At 37.1% G+C, this 27,968-nt stretch overlaps 1 protein-coding gene across 1 annotated transcript in view; it reads left to right on the top strand.

Moving 5' to 3' along the window:
* The window catches only part of CDH13 (cadherin 13), a 481,427-nt gene that overhangs the window by 160,275 nt on the left and 293,184 nt on the right, over positions 1-27,968 (top strand). Inside the window, exon 3 of the mRNA XM_084294592.1 lies at positions 3,116-3,324. Within this exon, the coding sequence (XP_084150718.1) occupies positions 3,116-3,324 (209 nt within the window). The remainder of the gene's footprint in view (positions 1-3,115; positions 3,325-27,968) is intronic.

The following is a 27,968-nucleotide window of genomic DNA, read 5'->3' as shown; positions in this document are numbered from 1 at the left end:
TATAATCTATACAGTGATTAGTATAGAAAATTTCAATTTCCCATATTTGTGGTGACAGGGAAACTTTGTCTCTTTGTGGGTTGATAGCTTTAGGAGATTGCAGAGAATCTGTTAAAACGCCTGTCATGTCACCATCATCAATTGCAATCAGTAGTTTTACTCCGGGGAGGCCTTACCAATAGAGAACCTTCTATCAAAACCCTTCTGTGATCACAGGACCCTTTCTGCAAGCAGTTCCTGGCTTCAGAGAGCAGCTGCGGCTCTTTGGGCAGCACAGATGCCAGCCTGGTCTGAGCACTGGGAAATTGTTTCAAAGTGCTGCTGCTCCGAAATTCTGTGGTTCGCACCCTGCCTGCCCCCAGCTTTTACTGCAACATAAGACTTTGCAAGCCGAGGTCTGCGACGTGACAGACTGAGATAGATTTGTCTGGAGGGACTACAGTATCTGAGGGGAAAAAGAGCTTTTTGTTTCTTTTTTATTTATAATCTCTCTTGCTTTCAGCAAAATTCAATGAAATGGCAAATGGGCTGATGAAATTCTGGTTTGATATCCCACTGTGAATCCAAGGATAGTACTCTTGCCCTCAAGTAAATCTGAGGAAATGGGAGCAAGCTTTCATTAAAAATACGTAAGCAAGCCCAAACCTTGTGAAGACCAGATCCTTCAGGTATTGGGATCGTTTTTCTAAAAGACGCTTGGTGACATTAAGGTTTGGATACTTCACAGTAAAAGGGTAGTCAGGCTTGAATTTACAGGTTCACAACATAAAGTTCTTTTAAAAATCACACTGCAGGCACTGAATTTCTTTGTCAGAGTACAGGGTGCCCATGTTCAGGGGCTGCAGAGGCCTCTCAGTGAGGTGAGACCTACGCTGCCCGAGGCAGGCCTCAGCCAGCTCCAGCCATTTCCAGAAAGTTCTGTGGCAGCCCCCCCTCAGCGCGCCTGAGTCCTTCAGCGACACCAGTGGCGCCTCAGCGACAGCGTATTTAAGAGCAAAAAATCCTGCCTGGCAGTGAGAGATGAGGGAAAAAAAGTGTGAGAAAAAGCAATGTGAACCCCAAGGGCAAAGGAGGAGATAAAGGAGGTGGTGCTCCAAGCAGGTATTCCCCTGCAGCCCATGGGGAAACCGCAGTGGAGCAGGTGGCTGAGTCCTGAAGGAAGCTGCGGGCCACGGAGAGCCTGTGCTGGAGCAGGGGAAAACATGAGGATGAGACGAGGGCAGAGATAAAATGTTAGGTATAGACCACAGCCCCAGCCCTTTGTGCTGCTGAGGGGAGGGGAGGAGCTGGGAGTGAAGGAGTGGGCTGAGTCTCAGGAAAAAGGGGTGGGGAAAGAGAGGATTTAGTTTTGTCTTTGCTTTTTACCATCTAAATCTATTTTAATCATCCATAAATTAAACTGTTTTTCCTCAAGTTGAGTCTGTTTGGCTTGTGATGGCAATTGCTAAATGATCTTCGTGGCTTTATCTTGACCCATGGGCTTTTTCATCTTATTTTCTCCCTATCCAGTTGAGGAGGGGAGTGAGAGAGCAGCTGGCTGCTTACTTAAACACTTAAATACTTAAACAATGTCACAAATCTTACATTCTACACCTTATTTTGAATTTTGGGCTTTTTTTTTTTTTTTTTTTTTTTTTTTTTTAACCTTTCTCATCGATATTCATCATAAAACACAGTTGCATTCAAATTCTGTAACCAGCAACAGTTCCTTTTCCCCTGTGGTGGTTCTACTCTGGAATTCAGTCCCAGTGAATGCCCAGATAGGGAGGTTCTCCACAAGGTTCTCTGGCAGCTCTGGTTTCAAGTTGGCCTGTCTGGAAATGGATGCAAAATTTGATTTGACTTGCAGAGGTGTGAAATTGTTCCAAAGAGTGTTTTGTGGCCATCCCTTGTGAGATTCAGTTTGTGTTTTAAATCACTTATAGCAATTACACAGTCTGGAATAGCCTAGGTTTTGGTGAGGTCATGAGAGAATATAGGATTTTTTTTTTTCTTCAAAAATAATTATCAAATACAACAAGATAATTTATACAATGAATTTAAACAATTATAAAAAGTGCTTTATTTTCAGTAAAACCATATTGTCTTTGTTCTCCTATAGTCTCTATCCCTGTCTGTAATGCAGTTTTTAAAGATCCAATAGAAATGAAATGTAAAAATAAAATAGCAAGAGCATACAGATAAGCGAAAAGACTGTAGCAGCAGTAACTTAAGGAACAGGTATGAAATATAGAACAGATTGTCTGGGAAGAAAAAAAAAAATCACCACACATGCAAATATATCTTTCAGAGATGTCAAACCAGGAAAAGTTTACTTAGCAATTAAAAGTTTGTGGTGAACACCTCTTAATCATATGGCTAGTAGTCATAGCAATGTTTATTCCAGTATTTTGTGCAAAGTGAATCTACTGGACTCAGAGAAGGAACTAGAGGCAAAACCTCAGATTTTTATCTTCAGGGATGTTTTTCTCTCTATGTCAACCTTCATAAATACTTTAAATATTCTATGTAAAGTAAAACAGGGCTTTTGACAGCTGTTGTTTAATTGAGAGTTCTCCTTAGCTTAGTAGTGCAGCTTGTTTACTATGTCACGATCCCAGTAGTTAATAAGAAATGTTGTAGGTTGATTTTTCCACTATGTAACATTTTTGCAGTAGAATATAAAGTTGAATATTCTGCAAACAACCAATCCCAAAAATAAAGAAAAAAAATTTGGGTTATCTGAAACCACTTTGGCAGTAGAAGAGCCTTTAAAGCTCCCTTGTTACATTGAGGAGAATAGCAAGGTCTCTGCTGCTGCCACCTGATTTGTAGAATTAGGTGTGCATTTTGTACTTTTAAGTGATCAGAAAATACTTATGTCCAAAATGTCTAGTTTCTCTCTTCCTTCCCCAATTAACCTAGTAAATCTGCTTATCCTTCTGCAATTGCATATTCGTAATGTTGTCTCTGAAATAATAACCATACAAATATAAAGCTTTGAAAGTTTTCCCATAGATTGGAGCCATTTCTTCCTGGTAGACAAGCCAATAACATAAAATTGTTTGAAGTCTGTGTTCCAAAGTGGATACTTAAACTTGTGGTTTTTCTTTTTTTTTTTTTTTTCCTTCCGCAGTGGTATTTGATGACTGCGAGGGGAATAACAAATTGAACTTCGAAGTTTCTAACCCAGACTTTAAGGTGGAACATGATGGGTCTCTAGTTGCACTAAAGAATGTATCAGAAGCTGGCAGAGCCTTGTTTGTCCACGCACGGTCTGAGCATGCAGAGGATATGGCAGAAGTTTTGATTGTTGGAGCAAATGAAAAACGTGGTGCATTAAAGGTAAGATTAATAAAAAGGACTAGAAGAAAATGCCAAGAAGCTACTGTTAGATATTTACATTGACGTGTGTCATTGAGGACTGTAAGCAGTTTCAATCTGCTAAATTCCATCCAATCTGCTAAATTCCATCAAAATTCCATCCAGGCATTGTTGTAACACTTTAGCACTTAGTTTAACTTAATAAAATATTAATTTTCCATGTTTTGAAAGATACTTTACATCCTCAGTTGTAAATACCAAATATTCATAAAGAAATGATTTGTATAAAAGAGCCTGATTATCAAAATTGTCTGGTTCTTCTGGTGAACATTATGCTAGATAACAAGTTTGGCAATAACTGAAAATGGAAAAGTCATACTTCTGAATATGTAATTTAGAATTTTTAGAACTTTCATGTTCCCTGCAAGTCTAGGGACATAGGAAAGAATTCCATGCTGTGGAAATTAAATTTTCACATAGGTCTGCTTATCTGATACTACTATGTGTTATATTACATAAATGTGTGCATGCAGGTAACAATCCATATTTACCCTCTATCTGTTTGCACTGCTGATTTTTGTTCCACTCTTCCCAGTGAATGCTGCATCCATTCTTTTCTACTTTGGAATTTCAGTGTAATACTAACCTCATAATATGGGGAAAAGTGCTTCACAAATTGATTGAAATGTTTACTTCACACCCCTGAGAGTAGCAAAAAGAAATGTGAGATAGCCTTCATTTCTGTGTCATGGCATTTAGTAAGAGGCAGGCAAGACAGTGACTTACTACACAATTAAGCCTGGTACCCTTACAAACCTATAATTTCAAGGAAGTATAAAGCAGCCATGATGAGAATGACTGATCTATTGTCCTATTTTGGTATTTAGACTTTCAGCTTCCAGCATTTTCATTATATTTCCAACAATGGCTTAATATAACTTAAGTCTTCCATTAAAACAATTTAGCTTTAGGGGAAAGGTTGAACAAACTTCTCAAAGTCTGTGGCTGAGGAAAGGTTTTGATCTGCACTTTAAGCAGCACAAGATGTGAATATAGATTGCCAGCAGGGGAAAAGTATCAGAATATGTAACTGTGCAGAAAGCTGATCAGAACACTTAGAGGGAATTTAATTTTATTTAAGTATGCCATATCTTCACAAAGTTTAATTTTAACAAAGTTGTACTTGAGAGACTGTCTTACTTGGAGCTGTGGATTCAGGACCATGCACTGTTGAATTCAGAATAGAAAAAGTACACTTGGAGGAGCTGGGCATTTGGCTGTCCTTTGTCTCAAACTAGCAGGACATTTTCCTTCTGGTGCACTCATAAGAATGTGAAAATGATTTTATTTTCACTTCACATTTTGACGCTTAGGAGCAGTTTCAAAATGGGGTTTCTCATTCTCCAGTGAGAAGTCAATGAAACTGTGGAGGAGTTTGAAACATCCCTGACTGGAGATCCAGAGTCCATGGGGTTGGTTTCTCTGCAAAGATCTGATTCTCTGAGAATCATATTCTGGAGTTTTTATTCTGGTTTACTTAGAGAAGCAGCCTTTCCATGTCTTCAACAGGAGATAGCCTCCCTGAGTAGGAATTAAGATGTGTATTTGCACTGACTACAGCACAGCTTTATCAGTGACGTTTTCTCTTTATGCCCTATTCAGGGTCTGGGTAGTCTCTCCTCAGAAAGTTCCAGCAATATTCATTAATATGTAGTGTTGAAAGTTATTACCAGATGAAGTCAAATCTAATTTGGTCCCACTCCTGGGTTCTGTTACAACCACTTTGAGTTGTTCTGGAGAGAGAAAACCAGTCTAGATCTGGTATATTCTGCTACTTTCTGGTCTTCCCTCATAGGTGGCTACTCAGAGTAATCTCATAACATCATCTCTACCTGCATTCATCACTTATTTATGGATTTTGATATTCAGCTCATAACTGGAAGTTTGCTTTTTATAGTATGTTGATCCTTGGTGTCTGCAGTGCCTTTGGGAGTTAAATGTGTTAATGTGTCCTGGGAAATCCATGTAATGAAGATCATCCCCTACTTCAAGACAACATGCAGGTCTTTGGGACTGGCTGTCCTACTCTGACCTCAACCAGCATTCTGTAACTGTTAAATAGATGGTTTTTAGCAATCATTTCAGCTGTTGTTTGCCTATTTTAAACATAACAGTCTTGTCTTTCTATTTGTCATACTTAAGAAGGATATAAAGATTGCAGCATCCTATCTGAAGTGATTTTATGATAAATTTGAACTTAATCTTCTACTTTTACAGTCTGAATGTATCAGCATGGAAACAGCAGAACTGCTCCATCTGTTTAGGCAGGGTGTCTTGGCTAAGAAGTGCTCAGATGGAGCCTTAGTATTTCAGCATAATTTTGTAGGGTTAAGATAAGCACGTGTTAGAGCATTGCTTAGCATTCAGTACTTAGAGTACTGTACCTTGTTTAATTAGGGGATAAGTAGTTAAATATTTCCTCACTGCCAGCAACTGCCTTTTCTTTTCTGAAAGCCTGTAACCTACATCTGTGAAATCCCATTGTTAATGTTTCTAATTGCAAATTCCCAACATGTTTGGAAATGACTGACAACAATGATTTCTAATGTGCTGACTGACAGTCTGAGCCTGGAAAGAGACAGCACAGTTCCTAAAACTTTGAAGGGTGGTTGCTACCAACCATATTTTAGAGGAATATTGGAAGTATTTACAGCTGATATATGGAATGCAAAGAAAAGGTTTTGGTATTCTAGTGGTTGAAGGATGTGATCCTTTCCCACTGAAGATGTGGTAAGATTGTAGTTAGCCTTACTGATCAGTTAATCAGTGATTAACTTTAAACTACCTCTGTGGCCATAACACAATTGGTGGCTGTTCAAATACCACTTACTGTGTAATTCTGCTTTTTTAGTCTAAAAGTTATGTTTTCTTACTCTTCTGCCAGAGACATATTGGCCCTGCAGAGCCTGAAGCTTTCAATCATAGGATGGCCTTGACTACAATATGAGGAGATAGATGGCTCCTCAGCATCATCACCCAACAGTTGCTCTCTGATCAAAGAATCTTGTGCAAGATCTAGTGTCAGAAGAACCAAAGTCTGTGTGTTAGATTGCAAATAGATTTCTACACCCAGCTTTTAGTGTCTATTCCTGCTATATTTTTGTCTAAATATATTGGGTTCCCCCTGTCTTAACAGAGGGGAAAATTCTCAAAAAGCCACTGTCATTTTTGAGAGGTATGTGGTATATGACTGAACAGAAGAGTTGTCATGGGCCCATGGAGGGAGTAGCATTACAGGGTGTCGTCTTCTCTGTAGCAACACGTGTGTGTGTACTTGCACCCTTGGGAAGTCGGTGGAAGAAATGAAGTTCATTTAGCTTCAGCTTGGGGCAGCACTGATTAGGCATACACACAGTCTGTGCTTATGCTCTGCATTGCCCTGTGTTTCTTTAATTCCCCTTTCACACCACCAGAACTTGAGTGCTTTATGAGATTAAAAAAAAATAAAAAAATAATGGAAATATTTTTATTCATCCAGGATTCCCAAAATGAATTTTTGGCTCATTCTGAATAATTCATAGAATTGATAGGGTTCAGATCTCTAATGGAAAAAATAAATCACTCACAGAACCCTGGTAGGGAACAAACTGACAGAACTGATGAGTGGCAGTAGTTATTGTTCAAAATTATACCTCATCCAGTGCCTTGTCCCTGCTTTGTTTTGTAGGAATAGTAGTTGGAAATTTCATCACATCTGAACGTTTAACCAGACATTAGGGGTTTTATTTATTTATTTAGAGTCTGGGTTTGTGAAAGACAAAGTATAGCTAACCTTTTGTAGAGTCCCATAAAAGATTGTGGGTTGAGAAATGCAGCAAGCTGGGAATTGAATTGTGTCCTCCAAGGCTAAATAAAATGGGTGTTTGTTAGATTATGGAGAGGGAGAAGGACTAATGCTGGATTTAATAACTATACTCCTAGTACACTAGGAGCTAGAAGAAAACCTTTGGAAATGATCTTTCTCTGCAGATAGGCTTTTTTTGTGTGTTGGCAAATGCAGCCTTTATTTTTCCACAGCAAAGGGAGTTATTTAGAACTTTTATTTGTTACTGCATCACAGACACTGAATGGGGGGAGCTAGATATCAAGAGGCTGGCACCAAAGCAGATAAGAGGGCAGGCAGATATTCAGAAATTCTAGGCTGGTAGTAAATTCACTGTATGGTGCTCAGCAGTTGTCCATACAGAAGGATGAAATGATTAAATAAAAACTGTCAAACCCTCAGGACACTTTTCAGGCACTAGATGGAAAAGGAGAAAGAAAAGAAGATATAAGAGGGAGGAGTGCACCCTGAGACAGCATGCTGTAGACGACGGAAGTTTAAAGTCGTCTCCAGCAGCAGCTCAGATTGAAGGAAATGAAGTTGCTGCAGTCCTGCTACTCTGTCCAGTCCACTTTGTAACAGTGAGAGGCTAGACAGATAGGTTGCTTGTACTTTTCCTTTTGTCCAAGCATTGTTTTCCCAACATCAGTGCCATGATATGTTTATTATAGTGGGGATGGGAGTGTCAGCCTGTCTGAGAACTTCCCCTGCTGTCTTGCAGACCTGAATTCTGTTTCCTACTAAGTCACTGCCTCGATATTTGTGCAAGTTTCTTTAAGTCTATGCCTCTGTTTCCTCTGTTTCTGTATCAAACAGAAATAATGAAACTAAACTCCTTGGATCTAAATGTTAGCATTTCTTGTTTGTGTCTTACTCTCTGCTTTATCCCTGCAATATAAGGATTGCAAATTTTATTGATATGAGATAAAAAGTACCTTGAGCTTTAAAACCTACATGCATAGTTTTCTGCCTTAGATGATAAAGGATCAATAGTCTTATTATGAACCAGGATTCGCTCATGGAAAAAATACACAAGGTAGTGAGGGGTTGAGTTTTGTCATCTGGCAGTTCAATCACTTATTTAGAAAATAAGATCAAAAATCAACTGCTCCGCTATAGTGAGCGATCATTCCCATTAATGTATATTAGCATTTTTTTTCTTTTCTTTTTTTTTTTTTTTTTTCAGTTCAGAATAGAGTTTCAAATAGGTTGAAAATGACTGCAAAAGTATGAAGATGGAATCACATATGAGATATTGACAAACAGGCTAGAAGAGTTTCATATTATTAGATCTGCATACAGCAGTTGCTGCAAAAAGTAATGCATTGCATAAATAAAATACAATGTTTTGTTTTCATTTTAAGACACAAAATAGAGTAAGTCACATGGGTACATCGATATGTACGACACACTTATGAGTTATTACACTGTTCAAAACAGTACGTAGAATACAATTACTTTCAGAAAATCTGTGGAGATACTTTCCCTTTGGACAGGAGGATTTCCTTAAGGCATATAAACATGGTTTTCTTAAAGAGCAAACAAATGAAAATCCCACTTCTTGCTTTTGTTCTCAGTTTGCTAGAAAACTTAACATAGTAACATTTGCCTATTAGCCATTAAATGATCAACTTTCTATTACTACTTTTATATTTGTTCATGACATTGCAAACACTGATTGACTTGGACTTCATGCATTAAATACTGAGCTGTAATTAATTTTAGAATTTGATACCTGGACATTGGTGATTTTTTGGTAAGTGGCTTTTTCTCTGCTTTAATCATCAATGAAAGGATGCTAGTAATTTTATTTATTTATTTTTAAGTCTGCAGTGCTACATTGCATGTTTCACAGAATACATCTTAATTAATGTCAGTGAAAGCAAGAGCTTGTTCTCATCAATGGGTCATTCTGTAGTATCATTTAGCTGCCTTTTTAGCTATATTTTTATAAAAATCCTCTGTGCACCACTTGTTGTTGGGAAACAACAAAGAACTCCTTTTATATAAGAAATCTCCTTAGCCACTGAAATGAGCTATTTTCTATAAAAATTCCAGTCACTTAATTTCCATTTTTATCCTTCAGCCTGATCCAGAACCTGCTGAAATAATCAGATTCCAGCAGACTTTAGATCAAACCCTCAGAGCAGGAGTTTTGTTTGACTGTGCCTTTTGGATGTGATTTCTGCACCTCTTTCCTTGACTGTTGCTGAGTGACCCTGCAAATCCCATGGCACAGTGCACATGGGTCGTGGTTTTTCATCTATAACCACACTCCCCCTTTACTCAGCTCTGCAGCAGAGCCTCACCTCTATCGATAGGCTTGTGCTTTCCCTCAGGCCTGGGCTGAATTTATCCTTCTGACTTAACTCTGCAAATTCCCACCACCAAAGAAATGCAGGTTGCGTTTGCACTGGCTTTGGAATTTGCTCTGACAAAGATCCATTTATCTGAGAATTATCATGGTGCCAAGAGATGTGGCAGTTGCCATAGCAACAATTACATATTGTGTTGAATACCCAAGTAAATACTGTAAAGAACATGAGCCACTGGTGGTTTTCATTAACTTAACATTCCTTATTTGGCTAAAATGTGTCTTGTAAGTTTATTCACTGTATGTATAAATGCTTAGATCAAACATGTGGGCTAGCTTTCCTTCCCTTTTCCTCAGTGCACAACTTCAGCATGTAAATGAGATGTACTTGGTTATTTAAGGAGAGAAAAATGGTCTTATAGACTAGAAATATGAATAATTGACTGTGAAACAAGAAGCTGTTAGCTTCTGTGAATGTTCAGTGCTTTCCTCTGTGAATAATTTCTCTGATTTTACATGATCTAGGGGTGCATTTGCCCTGGAAAAGGGACTTTTGCTTGCCAATAGAAAACAGATCTAGGACAAGTACAAAATATGGCTAACAGGAATTCAAAGGTGAAATGAGGTGATTTTGGAAACAAATCCAATCCTTGTTAATTTTTCCAAATTATTAATGGACTAATGAAAAATGACAAGCAAAAATATTCTAAATGAACACTTTCTTTTTAAAAGCATCTAAAATCATACATGCATCTCCTTTTAGCACTGAATTGCATTTAGCCTTTCTGTTCTCACTGCAGTAACAGGTATCTTCCACAGGCCCTTTTTACTATTGCTTGCTGTGTATCCGGCATAAATTTACTTTTTTTTTTTTTTTTTTGGAAGCTTAAAACCAAATGCAGTTCTGGAAAGGAATCAATTTTATTTTCTTTTAACACACACTTGGGTCTTATCCTTCATCCATAAGACTTAATGGCAAAACACCATAAATCTCAGTGAGAGAGATTATTCAAAGATTGTTTAAGTCTTCTATCTGAATTAAAATTCACCCTGGCACACGGTGCCAAGAAAATACCTATCTACCTCCTACCACTAAAACATTTTTATGAGGGTTTGAATGGTAGATGAGTTGCATGAAGACCTTTTGAATTGAATTAGCTTTTTCTTAGCTTTTTTTTTTTTTTTTAGATCAAGGATGCTAACTGTCCAAAATCCACTAAATTTTGTGCAAGAGTGATAAATCTTCATGTACTGACATATACATATTTTTTCAGGTTACTCTTCTGAATCCAGCCTGAAAGTATTCAGACAATATGGAGAAAACAATTCCTATTTTTTTGTGTTAATCTCCAGAGATTATTGATGAAGTTGTGGAGAAATTGTGCCAGAGGTGTGGGGAACATTTTAAAGAAGCATTTAGAAAAAAAAAATCATTGCAGCTGTTGTGGTTTAACCTGGCAGGCAGCTAAGAACCACAAAGCTGTTCACTCCCTCCACCCAGTGAGATGGGGGAGAGAGAGTCAGGGAAATAAAAAGGTTAAACTCGTGGGTTGAATAGGACAGAACAAGTAATGCACAGTGCAATTGCTTACCACCTGTTGACTGATGCCCAGCCAGACCCTGAGCAGCAGCAACATCCCCCAGCCAGCCACCCCATGTAATTGTTCAGCACGACGTCCTGTGCTGTGCAATATCCTCATGGCTAGTTGGGGTCAGCTGTACTGGTGCTGTTCCCTCTCAGCTCCTGCTGCACCCCCAGCCTCTTCGCTGGCAGGACAGAATGAGAAGCCAAAAAGTTCATGATTAGTGTAAGCGCTGCTCAGCAGCTACTAAAAAATTGGGATATTATCAGCATTATTCTCATCCCAAATTCAAAACACAGCACCATGCTAGCTATTGGGAAGAAAATTAGCTCTATCCCAGCTGCAACCAGGACAGTAGTAAATGAGAATATAAGAGGGAAGGCAACAGGCTAACCATGATTTAGTGAAACATTAAGCAAGATCATAAAGGATAAGTAGATGTCTCTTAGGATGTGTAATTTCATGAATTTATAAAGCGGCTTTCATCCTGTAAGGTCCTTAATGCGTAACCATGGCGCACACAGAAAGTGTGTGTGTGCATGTCTGTATACATACATCTGCAAAAAAGAGGTATTTGCATTCAAGTATAGAGATATTTTCTTATATTGTTAATACATATTTCATAATCTTTTCACATCAAGATATCAACAGAGTCATTTTTAAACAGGAGCCCTGGAAAAAGGATGTGGTGATTTCCATATTGTGCTAAAGTTGCCATGATATCCTTAATCTCTTCAAAATTATAATGAATCAGAAATGTTACCAAAAAAAAAGAAAAAAAAGAAAAAGAAAAAGAAAAAAGTGAGACTTCTGGTACAGAAGAAAATATCTCCATTCTTCCATGTTCTCTCATCATGCAGGAATGATGAAGGCAATGTATGACACCTATCCCAGTTTCACCAGTGATACCTCAGATTTATTAAGGAGCAGAGACAATTCTGAGAGGAAATTAAACTCAGTTGTGTTCAAACTAAACTCAAGGTTCTGTTTTTTGTGTCAGAGACACAAAATATTGCATGTATTTTCCCACTACAAGCTTTTCCATCAGCTTACAGAAACAGGGTGGATTTGAAATAGAGCCATAATAGGAGAAATTATTCACATGAAAGGATGATTTCTGGAATATTGTGTTGGGTCTGTCTGAGCTGGAGTCACCTTTTCCCTGCAGCAGCCCACACAGTGCTGTACTCTGCACTCGTAGCTGGAACAGCACTGATATCACTCCAGTGTTGTGTCTATTGCTGCATAGTGCTGGCACAGCATCAGGACTCCTTCCAAGCCCCCAAAAGCCAGCAGACTGGGGGTGGGCAAGTGATGGGGAGGGGACATTGCTGGGGCAGCTGACCTAAACCAACCAAAGGGATATTCCATAACACCTGATGTCACACTCAGCAATAAAAGGGGGGGCTCTCGTGGGGGAGGGGGCTGTTCCTCCTGAACAACCACTACGCGTTTGGGGCCCTGCTTCCCAGGACGTGGCCGAACACCGCTCGCTGATGGGAAGTAGAGAATAATTTTTCCTCTCTCTGTGCTTCCGCGCGGACTGATTGCTTCTTTTGTCTCTGTTTTTTTTCTCCCATTCCCTTTCCCTTTAATTAAACCTTTCTTATCTCAAACCTCGAGTTCTCTGTGTTGTATTTTCTCCCCCTTCCTCTTTGAGGAGAGGGGGAGTGAGAGAGCGGTTGTGGTGGAGCTCGGCTGCCCACCTGAGTAAAACCACCACAAATATGAGTTTAGTCATTTCTCTCCATCTGAGACATCAATAATCATCCCTAATGATTGCCCCAATAGTTCCATGCTGGTTTTCACAAACCTGAAGGACCATTTATTATGTTTATTATAGTAGCACCTATCTCAGCACACATCTTAAGCATTTAATGGGGCATCACAGGATAAAAATCTACATTTTTCCTCCTCCAATAATTTACTCTACCACCGCAAGGACAGATGGCTGCTTTTGGACCTGAAATTCCTTATTTGTTGATCATTGTAACTGTTGTTTTTAAGAATATTCCTATATATCTTACTTTAAAGCTAGATTTCTCTTGTCTCTAGAATAACTGGGAAAGTTAAAGAAATATTCAGCATAAGAATGACAGAGTTAAAGTTTAATATAATTTGATATCTTTGTATAATAAACAACTCTGTTAATGTGTGCAGTCATCTTGGAGTTATTAATCATGCAGCTGCTCACTTCTTATTTCACCACCAAATCAAGCTGCATAACCTTTGCATTAAGCAGTTGATCTATCTTAGAAAAAATAGTTTTAGTTGTGTGTATATCTCCTCCTCTTACTGAGAGGGTATATAGGGATAGTAATTACACAAGAAGAGAATGGAAGGGAAAGCAGAACAATTTGAAGTGGCCAGTAGTCCTGCTATGGCCAGTAGTTGGTTGCTGCAGATACTTTTGGTGCCACTAAAATTCCTTGGTATATTTTATTGCTATGGAAAGGAAGATTCTTACCCTAACCTAACTGGCAAACAGAGATAGGAAAAGAGAGACTGAATTTTACCTCTAGTTTCCTAACAGATCCTTGCTACGACTGTCATTTGTTGCATAGCAGTAAACAAGAAGCTTGCTGGTGAGTGATGGAAATAGATTTGTTAAAATAATTTTAGTAATTGTTCTGGTAAAATGGTTTGATCTAAGTTTTAGCAACAGAAAGTCATTGTCAGCAACTGTTCAGACTACCACTACAAACAGATACACTCTACTTTACCTGTAAGTCAGCAAATACCCTTGTGGTTGATGGTGTTCAATATTTGTTGAATCACTTAACATATGTTCGAACTGAGCAGAAATCTTGAAATCATTTTGTCTTTTCTTTCTTTTCTATCTCTAGAATTAGCCTGTGGTTTGGGAAAAAAATGAATCATGGGTATAGCATATGCATCTTTTAAAGATATGGAATGTACTGTAATCCTTTTAAAATAAGAGCTGGATCTAGCTCTTATTGTACTGGCCCTCTTGTGAGCTTTTATATATATATATATATATTATTGAAAACTGTTGTGCCATATAAAGATGTATTTTCTAATCACCCAAAAGAAAGGTGACTGTAAATTTTATAAATATATGAAAGACTGTATAAAAATTTAATTCTCAAGTATTGGCATAATTATTTTTTGCTATAAAGATTTCAAGTGTATAATCCTGTGAAGTGTTGGCCTATCCTAGGAGATGCTGAACACTTTATACGTGCATTGACTGTAGTATATCTTAGTACCACCTGACGTAGTCTTGACCTTCCCAAAAAAGAAATGCTCACAAGAAATCTGATTTTGATTGCGCTGTGAATACTTTAAATATAAAGCTGTATCAAAATGCAGAGGGTTTCCTACAAACACAGGAGTGTAGTGATGAAATAGTCTGTCAGCCCCTATGAAATGGGCATTTTAGTGCTCTCATGAAGCATATCAGTTTGGCTCAGATATCTTTGAACTCACTAACAAAGGTTTCAGTAAATTCAAAATTCCTGATTTGCTGGCAAATACTACATGTTGTAGTTTGTTCTATCTGGAGGGGAAGAATATTTTCTCAGCTGTGACTTTTTTTTTCCCCCAAGATGAAATGAAAAGTCAGCCACTCCTGTATGAGATGAAATTCATGACTGCTGGAAGACATTGCTGGTAGACAAAACCACTAGTGGGACCAGGTGTACTCAGCTGAATATGCTCCAGCATAGTAGCATCTGGCAACAAGAATATTCAGACTGGATATTCTATTCTTATTGCCGTTGCTGATATAAGCTATAAACACATGCCTTAGATTATGATTGTTTCACTGGTGTTCTGTGTTTGATGTGGCATGTGTGAATTCTAACAGTACTTTGCAGCAGAATTGACTGATAGAATTAAAAATACTTAGACTGAGTTCCTGATTTAGGAAATGCATATTTATTATTTGTTTTGGTACTGGCTCAGTCAACAGAGATTTTATCAATTATAGACTGTCTCATTTATTGCCATCAATTATATCCTACACTGAACCTCCATACTGAGAGGTTTATTGGAACTGTTCACATGTATTTAATTTCTAGCTAAGTCCATAGAAACATTATTACTATAATAGTGGGTCATTGAAATCAGACAAGTGTGACGTGCTTCATGTTGACCCTCAAAAATCGGGAACTAAGTAAGAGGAGGAGATGTTAAAACTTCAGGTTAAAGTCAGATCTGGCGAAGATTTGACTCGTGTAACACTGAAACTCACAGCTGACAAAATTCCATGTATATGCGAGGTGAGGCTTGAAGCTTTAAGTTACAGGGTTGATTTTAGGCATGACTATTCACAAAACCGTGTAATTAATCAGGAAATCATAGAAAGCCGTACACCAAATGCAAACTCCATTAAGTCAATAGGAGTCATTCCACCGACCTTAATGAGCTTTGAATTTACTCATAAATCTGCCATGAGAAGTGTCCAAATCAAAATTTATTTGAGGGTGACCTTGATGTTAATTGTTAATGCATCCATGTTGTTCCATTGCCAGGAAAACTGAGTGTATTAGTGGGACTGTCATTCAGTATAGTCATTTCTATTGGATGCTATTAGAATCATGTTGATATATACATATAATATTAATTGCATGCAATGTTAGTGGACAGCCACAGTATGCCAGTCATCTTGCTGGTCTATAAGATAGGAAAATGAATTTCTTCAGACATCTTAAATGACACTTGTGCCTTCAGCTGAATCCTTATGATATTAATGTTTTGTTGTGTGTTTGTTTGTTTTTTTTGATCAAGCAGTTCTTTAAAGGATTTCAGGTTTCACACTTCTTGTTTTTTTTTGTTTTTTTTTTTGTTTTTTAATCACAGATTTTATGTATTGACTGTAATTACTTAAAGATTATATTTGAAATTTGTAAATACCATAAGGCAGATTCTGTCCAGTCCTATGATATGTAATAAATTTAACATCTGCAAGGAAAGTTCAATAATCTGTTCAGTCATCTGTATCCCAAATGGAAGTACTTACTGTTTTAACATGGGATAACACAGATATAATTGCTGTATCTTCTAGTGGCAGAAAACTATGGAATACTCGAGGTGTGGGATTTTTTGTTTGTTTGTTTTAATTTAACAGCTCTCCTGATTCCTTGTCAGTGCTGCTAATTATTGTGTCTTTTCCTCTAGTTAGCTCTTAATGTGTTAGGCTGTATTTAGGATCTTTTTTTTTTTTTTAATTGAAAATGTGTTTCAGAACAATTGTGAATTAGATAAGTGACTTTATTGACCTTCAGTCTTTAAGACTATAAAATGAGAAAATAAGGTGAGAGAAATTAATCTTGGTTCTAGACAACAGGAAGATAAAACTCCAGTTTTCAGTGTTAGAGTATGTGTTTAGGAGAATCAAGGGAGAGAGCAAAGACAGATTGGATTTGCATTATTTCTCCTTGGTTTTTCTGTGGCAGTATAGAGAGACTGACAAAGACTGTGACTTGTAAGACATTGTTTATGAATGTTGTAGAAGATATGCCCAAAGAACCAGCCAAAATAGAGGTTGGACAAAGAGAAAAAGTGTTATAGTATTGACAGTTTCCATTGTTAAATAATACTGCCTCCAACTTCTGTGTATAAAATGCTCTTTCATTATTGAAAGGTAAGGTGTTTAGATAAAAGGTAATAAGGACTTTTCACTGTTTGCAGGCAGAGACCTCACAATTTTGAAGTTAAGGCCGTCTCACTGTGTTATTGATTTAACAAGTAGATGGTTTAGAATGGAGTTGAGTTTGAGCTCAGTTTCGGGGGGACAGGCAGCAGCATCTTGAGGGACTTGTGTGGCCTGCAGACTGCTCTGCAGAGCTCACTGACTTTGCTTTTCTCTGGAAAGGTAATAAGCAATTCAGCATATACACGTAGGATGTACGATCTTTACCTGCCTTTACCTTATGCTTATCTCCAACAATTTTTTCTGTGCTTTTAACAACTCTGTTATTATTATTTTACATGTCCATAAAGAGTTACTTATAGTCCCTTTCTGATAATGGTGCACTTTTACGCAAATGAAATGTATTTTCTGAAAATATGCCACTGGACTTGTGGTATGGAAGTCCTTTTAGCAGATATCTCTCTCTCTATAGATATATATAGATATGCTACACAGCTTTTGTGCCAACTAATGAGCATAAATTATAAATTTTTAAATGCTTCTTCCATTTATTGTTAAGCTTAATGCCATTTTAAATTATACCTGAAAATAACAGTAGGTTTTCAAAGCCTTTCTTTAACCTTTAACGTGCCTTAACTTTTATCATGAAACAACAATTAGCTTAAGTCATTCACTGTAGTAGTTCTTTTATTTTGTTTTAAAGCATATTAAGCATGTTTTTATGCCAGAAAGTTTCTTTTTAATTCTCATTATTTCATATCTGACACTGTGTTAACAGGAACATGACTTAACAGTGGATATTGATTTGCACATAGTTTTTTCGTTTCACTTTCCTATTCAAAAGGAATCAGTGCTGACAAGTTAATGAACTCCAGCTACAAATACATAGATAAGCCAAGGAATGGGTTTAGTACCTGCCTTGTTCTAATTATGAAAGGTTTTCCTTAGTGACTGTTTCATGCTAACTACAGAGAACTTGGAATAGTCTGTTCTGACAGTAACCATCAACAAAGCAGAGACTATCTGGAGAAGTGACATAATAGACAGTTGTTTATGGAAACCTCTTAACAAGTCTAACTTCATTTATCCCAGTATATTTAAGTCTGTAATGTTTATATGTGGAACACAATGTAGACTGAGCCAAAGGGAACTAAATTCTAAATGTATTTAGTGAGAGTTCATAAAACTATGCTGCATTATAGCTTCTATTTTTAAATTAATTTATTATACAAATGAATCCATTTGGACAATAGAAAAGGAGCTCAGAACTGTAGAACTACTCAGCAGAATTTTCTCTAAATATGCTTGTAAATCTTTTGACTTCATTGTCAATGAATAAATCCTTTAACTAAGATGTTTTCCCTTGCGTATTGGGTTCTTTTAAAAATGTATATTATTCCAATTTCTATTTTATTGTTGTTTAACACATATAGATTGGTGCTCTCAGACTGGAAGAACTGTAAAACAGGGTAAAATTGTGCTCTCCAGTAACCAATGCCCATCTGTTATGTGTGCAGACTTTGTTGTGGTTGTAGAGGATGAAGAAACCATGGTACTTTGCTGTGGTGTAGATTTACTAGAAGGTAATTCCCCACTGCCTAGGAATTTACTGTTAGGAACTATCTCCATTACCAACAGTAGTGCAAAGAGTTGTTAATCTAATCGGGGAATTTGGCCACCTAAATCACTAGCAGACTTTTAGAATTAAAGACTTGCTTTCTAAATGTTGGCATGGGTTACAAGACTGAAGAAGTAGAAAGATGGGTAGGCCATTTGACAGAGAAGCTAGATATATTAGCTAGCTTGTGAAGTAAATTTCTGTGGTGACCTTAAAAGGCAGGGAACAGTGCGTTTCATATCTTCCATCATAATTTCTCTTTTCAGAACAGGGTGGAGATGGTCATGGCATTCTGCCCTGAATTCCATATGCACGCCTTGCCAGGGGTTGCTCTGGCAATAGAAATAAAATCTCATCTCCGGGGAATACACTAATGATATTTGGCCAACAAGACAAGAGAAATAAACAAAAGTTTAAAACTGTATTTTCCAAGCTATGTCTGCACAGTATTAGGAGCCGGCTCTGCTTCCCTGTTGTGCTGAAGATGCTGACAGGCAAAGTCAAGGTGCTGTGACTTCTTGACTTCAGAGGGAGCTCTGATTTTTCAGGAGGAGAGCTAGACATGGAGTAGAAGAGAATACCTTTTTCTCCTTTCTGCCCCAAAATAAACAGAACTGAAAACAAAAACTAAGTAACAGCAGTAGCAATAGTATTAGTTATTGAGTAAAACAGGATGAGAGGCTAACAGGTATTTTTAAAATGTACATCCCAATTATTATCCCAGTCTAGCAGCTGGATATACATGGGACAAATCTCAAGCAGGATTAAATTCTTTGTCTTTTTAGTACTGTTCATATTTTCCTAACTTGAGAAAAAGGTGAAATAACAGAAAGATTGATCTTTATTTCAAGATTAAAGCCTCCAAATCTTTTGAGTTGAACTTTACTCACCTCTTTTGAAGAGGTTTGAAAAGCTGTTATGTAATCATATCTTTCATTTTAGCTACAGTTGGAAACAATACCATCAACATATCATAAAAGTACTGTTTTTATTGTGATTCTATTTGTATTGCAAGAGTAAATGTCTCTCAGGACTTCCAGCACAAATTTGCAAGCTCTAAAACTTCATGATTATCTAAACTAAGCCTCAGACAAGCCTATAAAAAATTGCAGGTGTTTTATGCAAACGCAGACTTGTGTTTTTGAAGCGTAGCCACAACTGACATGTGCAGCAAGGTCACTTAAAGTTTTTGCTGTTTTAAAGGTAATGCTAGTTTCAGTGTATTCCTTGTATTAGTACAGAACAAATGCCTAGATGCATTGGATTTCTAGAGCTGTAAAGTTTAAATGTATTTGCAGTGCAAGTACAGATTTAGTAGAACACAACTAATCTATATTCCTTCATTATTAAATACAAAAATTGAAGTGCATTTGATTCAGAGGAAAAGGAAAGAAGAAAAAGAAAACAAGCTGTCTTGGAGTAATCTTGTTCTAATCCTTGTATCTGTGAAGAAAACAATCTGAAACTGCAGACTTCAACTGAAGTCTCACATAGTCCCAGTGACTGAAGGGGACGTGGATCTCTGAGACCTTGGTGAGGTGTCACTGAGATGATGATTTTGCGTCAGTACCCTGACGTTCACGTCAGCAGCTTTAATCGAGCTCTTCTCTGCATTTATTTGCTGTAAAGAGTCCTACAGCACTGATAAACTGTGTTTTCATGTTTTCTTTCAGGCATGATGCTTTAGAAGTGCACATCAAAGTTTTGTGGGCCACCTTAGTGGCTCGTCACACTGTTCAAGGAGCACAGTGTTGCCAGAATTAGGAAGGAGTAACAAGAAGGAATCCCATTTGGACAAATTTTATAGGAGAGAAACTGAGAAAAGAGTTAGGGGTTAGTGAAGAGGATGGCTGGGAGATAATAATAAGATAAATGTGGTGGACAGATGTCATAGAGGACACTGACTTTTTTATTATAAGTAGATAGTAGGCGGGAAATCAGAACTCAAAACCAACAGCAGCAGCAGCAACAACAACAAACAAATGGAAAATAATAATAATAACAAAAAAGCTGTATCTATTCTTACAGGTTTCCTCAAATTGTTCACACCCCTTTCTCAATATCAGTTTCTCTTTGGAGCCTGTAGCACGAGTCTCATAAAACTTCGCTAAGATTATAATGCAATACCTTGGCACCAATCTCTCTTGTTTATGTGGCCATTAGTTCAAAGCCACAGACAAGCAATTTATTGGGTATGAAAAATGTCACCTATGGCACCCTCATTTGCATCTGAAAATTGATTTTTGTCACACTGGGATTTTAGGACAACCTTTTTTGGCAGCCAACGTTGCCACAAAGCATAATAAAAATAATTATGTGACCACAAAAGCAGGTACGGTGCACTGTAAATTTTAAGTCTCTACAGGGTTGTAGTTGGCAAGGCATTGCTGATGAGATTGTGAGAGAGTTACCTGTGGTAATCTTTCTTGATGATTTAATATTGACACCTAAACTTAAAACATAACTTCTGATTGCTAGCAAAGTGTGTAACAACATAATGGTACTTGATTATGTTTAGTCAAACACTCCAGGATGATAGCAGAATATTAGAAATGCCAGCTGAACAATTGATGAACTATTAATTAAGATTTCTAAAGTGATAATTACTGAGACACAAACAAGGAATGTTTGTGAAGAAAGTACTATAAAACACCTTTTGATGATCAGTTAAAACATATAATCTACTTAGCATTTTTGTAAGTGCTAAGTTAATTCATTTTTCATTTTCTGATGTATTTGGCTCTTAGAGTCTGCCAAGTTTTTGTCTCTTCACTGGTGAGACAGTTAATTTACATAGGAAGATGTCATTGTCCGTTGTGATACTGAAAAATCCTATTAATTATCAGTGTTAAGTTTCTCAAATGCTTTCATTAGTTATTTTGGCAAAACAATTCCCCAGAGTAAGATATATTTATATAACAAATTCCACTAAAGCCGAACCAACCATAAATGGATTATGCAAACTTGTTTCCTTTCTTGTAGATAAATTGTTTTACAGCAGTGTTCATTATAAGAAAGTTCTTTGCCCACTGTAGTACTTTATCAGCTCAGAATAATCTACAGCTTCAGTTTCAATGGTAAAAAGACACCATTCTTTAATATGAATGCAGCTTTTAATCTTAGCTCAGGATGTTGGTTCTTTTCTTTCTTTCTTTTTCTGCCTTATTTAAAAGACAGGCAAAGGATGGCAGTTTATAAGCTCATACTCCTTACACCAAGTTTCTGTATGCAGCTATGAAGGGAGCAATATACTATTGAAAATGAATGAACATGATCTGACTGAAATGCATGTTAGAGAAAGGCAGGAGAAAAAAGTGAAAACTGACTCTTATTTAAAGGATGTGTAAGTTTTTACACAATTGGATGCATGTGGTGGAGAAATTTGGGTTTATAGAAGAGGTTGTTTTTGCTAAAATCAAAATTTATACCTTTGTTTTCTAATCAAATTCATATTCAGTATTTTAATACTTCATTAATAACACTGGCATTCAGCTGAATATGGAGAGAAATGCTGACAGAGTGACAACACTTCTGGCTGTTTTTGTGGAATGCCTTTACTTGGATTTATGAGATAGGCTGTTAAACAGTAAGCAGCGGCTGTGCATACATATTTCACATTCACCCAGTGCTGTTTCTGCTAGCAGAAGGATTTGAACTTAATCATGGGTTAGTCACAGTCCTCCCAAAACTAAGCCTGTTTTAAATCATGGGTGGCACAAATATTTTGCACTGATGTCAGGCTTCAGCTGTTAGGCACACTTGCTTCCTTTGGCGCTCACTGGCATTGGCGTCCTGCAGAGCTGCTGGCTTGATGGAGAGTACCAGGAATTTTGTCTGTCTTTGCCTAATTGGCGGTGAGATGAGACCTTGGCTATCACATTATAAAGTCTGGAGAAAACTCAGATATATTTTCTTCTTTGCAAATGGATTGATTGTCCATCAGTCCTTACAGCTTGGGTTTAAATATTTACTGAAATAATGATGATTACTGTTGTTTTCTAAGTTTCTCTCCATCGTTTTAATTGTCTTTTCTCCTTCAGGGTTTATTATGTTTGGTCTTTGCAACTTTGGCCATATTTTGAATGTAGACTTTATGGTTTGCAGCAGTAGCCTGAGGTAGTTTGAGAGTGTGCTCAGTAACATAGTTTCACCATATTTGGTTCTCTCCAATGGCAAGAAGCAGCCTCTGCTAGCAAAACTCTATATTTAGTTTTGAATGAATGATTTTGCTTTTATAAATCACTTGTTTCAGTAGAGAATAGGAATCATTGTTACTGGAGCAGAAACACTTAGGCAAATACAAAACCAAAAAGGTGTGAATTTCAATGTTTCTCATACTGATCACATTAGCAGAAAATAATAATAATAATAATAATAAAATCTATTAAGTTTGTATACCATCTACAATGAAATACTAGGAAATACTTTTTCAGCATTATTGAATGAGGCATGGTTGTTATGAACAATATGAGCAGGACTTCTTTTTTCTTTTTCTTTGTTCAAAGTTCAGAAAAAGGCAAATAACTATCTATACAAGAGTGAAAATAGTAATCCCTGGAAAGTACTGATCAATAGGAGATAAATTAATAATTTCTATATAGATAACTAGTAAAGGAATTACTGCATAGGTTCTATCTGATATTATAGCAAGACTCTTCCAAAGTTTCAACCTGTTCTTTATTTTCTTCATGTTTCTGTGAATGATGTCTTAGCCAAGTAAGATCCCTAGGCCACTCTCTCCACTGATTCTTGCTCTTCCTTTATTTTTAATGCTTATGTTTTTTGCTTTTGCATAGTATGTCACTAGTTTTCCAAGTGGCACAGACATTATTTGCCCTGTCAAGTCTTTCAGATCACCAAGATAACCTTTTTGTTTTCATCTTGTGCTGTAAATGTAATAAATCAAATCCTTGCCAAAAGCAAGTTTTGAATTTTATATCATGAAATTTGCATTTCATGCTCTGTTGCTTATTCACAGAAGCCCTCCAATCTGAAAAGAAAAATAATACCACATGGCTTGTGTATCTAATACAGACAAATGTTTCCAAGCAACTGCCTGAGCAATCTGAAGATCAAAAATTACTCATCTGAGAAACTTGCATATCATGGTAGATAATGTATTTATTCACAGATTTCAAGGTCTGTTAGTGGACAGTTTGTAAACTGAGACAGGGCCAAAAATGTATCAAATTATGAATGCTGTAATTTATTAACCTCTATTAGATAAATTCAGCGAAATAGAACTATTTTAAGTTAAGAGACTCTGATATTGTGTTTCACTCCACTTTGAAATGTTCAGGAAATAGCAATCACAACCTTAAGCACTAAGCTGATAGCTTGATTTTGCTGTAGTGCTACATTCATATACCAAAGGGAATGGTGCAAAGGAAGTTGAATAACAGAGTAGAATTAGTATTTTTTTTTTACATTCTTTGGAAACTCTGCACTTTATAAATGCAACATGCTGTGCATAATCTGATGTACACAATGGGTTTTCAGTCACTTTTTAAAGTAGGACATTTGTACTTGGCATGTGTGACAAGAACTGAAGAATTTATTTTATGAATTCACAGTGCTATTTAAATACAGCCCATTCAAGGTTCTTCTGGGGCTAGCTGCATGATGGATAATTATGAGGAGTAGAGAGATTTTGCTGATTTAGCTCAAGCTGTGAGTACTCAGGTTTTTAATTCTGGAATTCTTCTGTTTAGATTCCAGTATGTCAGCAAAGGCGGCAGACATCACAGGTCTCACTGAATGACTTCACTGCTTTTGGAATAAGATGTTGTGTTAGATAAAAGTAGACCTTACTTGATAAGACTGAACAAATATGAAATATGAACAAAATGTTTGCAAGCAAAGTAGATATTAGATGTATAATATTCTGCTTTAGCCAGTGCTCAGGCTTATGAATGCATCCCTTCTCAGAAAGACACTGGATTAGAAATTGCGATCTGAATGGAGTTTTTAGATCTGTGGGGTGTAAGTGCTGAAATAATGTGATCCACTGGAAGGTCTCTGGAGGCAACTGTTAAAACGGAAAATGCTGATTCTATATATCTTCTCTGTTCCCTGTCATTACTTTGAACAATGGACTGTCTGTATTCAGTCACTACTCTGTAGTTGATAAAGGGCTATGGAGTGTTCTCACCCTACTCTAAAACTTGTGAGAGTATTTATTTTTAACATTCTTGGATGCTGTGTCCCACTGACCAGAAACCCACAGCAGGTAACCCACAGTCAACCCTACAAAAACAAGTTAGTAGAAGTAGCAGTGACGTTGCAGAACAGATGGCATGCAGGAAGGTTGGATCTGTCTCCTCTTGGCCAGGAAACTTGAATAAGACCTGTTTACTTGGTGTTTTGTGTAGGTGGTGACTGTTCTTATCCCATGGAGATATGTAGTTAAAAGTCAACAGGTATGAAGGAGGGAATATAAATATTTGTATGCTACTATGGCTGCAGGTTGCTAGGGCAAAATGCTCAGATCCAAACATATGAATTTGAATGATATATGGTATTGCACTATCAGTGTCACATCTCATGTATTGTAAAGCTGCACTTGACTTTAGTTTCAGCTGTTATAATCCGGGGGGGGGGGGGGGGGGCAGAGAAGCAACTGCAAACTTCGGTAACCTGTAACTGTTGCCATTTGATTTTTTTTTTAATTATTATTATTACTTTTTTTTTCTTTTTCTCCTGAAGTATGGGCATTGTCCTGTGAATTTAATCACACCATTATAGTGGGAACAAAGAACACAGGAGTTCAGGGAGTAAGAATAAGTGTCTAAAAGACACTACTCCACAGTCTCTTACTTGTATCACAGAACAGAATTAAGCTTCTGATATCGGACACTTACTGTCTGTTAATTCGTTTGTATTGAAGAATAAAAATACAATCCAAATTGTGAAGTGGATTAATACACTACCGTTTTGGCTCTTTGCACTCAGTTAATGCCTGTTAATTAATTTGGTCTGAATAGCTGGACCAAGCTGTGAAGTGGATTAATGTACTAACATTTCGACCAAATTTCAAATCTAGTTTGGTGAATGAGAATTTTTGCCTTAGCTTGGATCTAAGTGGGCATTTTGTCTTCATCACAGACTACCACTCCATTTGTCAGTCTGGCAGCTCCTGTATTGGAAAGCACAAGAATGCCAGCTTTGTAGAGCACCATGCATGCATAGTAAAGTCAAATAGAATATATCCAGGCTTTTTTTTTTTTTTTGAGTTTTGTTGTGCAGATCTATGATCTCAACATAATTCATTCCTGCACTGCAATCTCATATAATATATTATTTTTGCTAGTAGTCAATACAAACCTGATCTAATGGAGAGGAGGAAGAAATTGCTGTGGGCATTGCAGCATTACATTACATGAAGGAATGTACCAATACTAACGGAAAGAAAAGTGTTGAAACTCCCTTCCAGATAAATAGTCCTTGATTACTTCAAGAAGAAACAGACCTCTCAGATTCTGAATAAAACTTGTCTTATTTTTCAGCATAAGGTAACTGGCAGATTTTTGCAATACACATGACCACATCTTCTATATGTAATCTGCTGTGCAAAGAAAGTGATTGATCTGGGTGTGTCCAACTGCCTGCAGTTGCAGACTTTAAGCTGCTAAAATGTACAAAGTATGGTTGTAGCACATATCATTTGTGAAAAATTTTCTGGGTTTTGTGAAATTGCAGACCAAGGGCCAAATAGTTCATTTTCCCCTCCGAGAATTTTATGGGATGGAAAAATGGCAGGAGAAAATTGGGTTTAGTGTGTATTATGGTGGGATTTCTCCAGCTCCTGCATGATATATAGCACATATAAATCTATTCTTTGCTGCAGTACTTCATGCATGTCTTGTCAGCTTCTAATGAGAAAGACAGGGGTTAAAATAAAGGGCATCATGAGGGGCCGCTGCATTCTTTCCTTGAATGAGTTGAAGAACCTGTGCCAAAAGTGTTCCCAAACCTACAAGGATTTCAGAACTTTTGATACTGGATATGCTTTCTGTGAGGAACTGGAACTGGTTATTTGATAAAGAAATAGGAAATAGGTGAAATAGGAAAGCTTTGGAGGTGTAATGCCCAGAAGGATATTGCTGAAGAAAAATGCGTAAGAGTATACATGTACATAAAATAAAAAAGGCATTCCGTTAAACAAAAATACAAATTTTAGATAACTTCATTTGGGTAAAGTTGTATGATCAAGTTTCAAGAGAAACAAATTCAAAATGAATGTTAAAGGATGAGCATTTTCCAAAAGCAAACAAGACTCATAGAATGACACTGATACCTGGATCAATAGAAAGTGAGGGGTGTTATCTGGGATTGTGGGAGGTGTTCAGGAAATATAGAAGGATCGTGCAGAGTTTAAAGAATAACAAAGTAAATAATCAATGTTTTGAATCAGATTATGGGTTGTTTTGTTGGTGGAGTGGGGATAATGAAGAAACTGAACAACAGCAAAGAATACGTGGTGATAGAGCTTGAAAATGTTGTGTGTTGAGGTAGCAAGACTGAAAAGGTTTGAACTGTAATCACAGCTTGGAGCCTTGGAGGGGATAGGAAGAAGTGTGTTTTATGCACCCATTCAGATATGGGACCAGGACTGCAGCCACTAGATCTATTAAACAGCATACATGATTTTAGCACACAGTATTATTGTTTTAGGGTATGATGAAATTGCTTTTGTGCAGCACTGTTATAATTCAGTGAATTTCATAGCATTTGAGCAATCCAGAACATGGGTATAAAATGTGTTAGTTTTCTTTCACATACTTACTTCTCACTGCCCTGAGGCAACAGATAGAAAGCTGTTTTTCCAAGGTGGGACAACAACTGCTATGAATAGGACTAATTTTTTTGTGAGAACTAAAATTTCTTTATTAGGAATTGTCCCTATATCCCAGTACTGAAACATGAAACAGTTTGCTCATGGCTGCTCGTCCTGTTCCAAATTTGTATTTGTATCAATTGTCTGCTACTGATGTACAGATTTTGTCGTCTTTTATAGGCTAGTGCCCCAAGACAGTTCATCTTTGATTCATTTATCATGCCTTAGAATCAAGATGTGTTTTCTATATGTTTTTTCTCCTTCTCACTCTGGAGATTAGGGTGTTTTCATCATGCCTGAAGCTTGATGGAGTTAAAGGGAAGCTCTTATATTATGAGTCTTCCAATATGAGTGAAGAAAGGAGTCTGTTCAGTGGGTAGGAATATGAAAAGTAGGAAGTTAAGGCTTTGTGTCCATGCTGTGCAATAAATTTTCCATGTGGTTTTGGTTAATTCTCAAAAGGACCAGTTTTCTGAAAGGTTTAAATTGCTTCAGAACTCCAGCATGTGTCTAGTACTATTTTCAATAGCAGTTTGGTATCTTACTTCAACAGGCGATACTTTCATTAAAAGCAAAACAAAATGCAGAGAAAACAAACAAAAACCTACCACCTGTTTTCAAAGGTAAAGTTTTGTAATAGGACACTTTCTTCAGGCCGGATGCCTTGGCAAAGGCATCAGCAAGTGTTTTCTGTATTTCAGTTACATTTACTTAAGGTGCTGAAGGTTTTGGGACATGTTTCACAATTTTTTATTTTTTGGCATGCTATAAAATCACTCTTCTTTGTTTGCTTTGCAACTGGTGTAAGCACAGT

This window comes from Netta rufina, assembly GCF_964035555.1.
Source record: "Netta rufina genome assembly, chromosome: 13".
Classification (NCBI taxonomy): Eukaryota; Metazoa; Chordata; class Aves; order Anseriformes; family Anatidae; genus Netta; species Netta rufina.
The sequence above is the reverse complement of the archived record's forward strand: the minus strand, read 5'-3'. Positions and strand labels throughout refer to the sequence as shown.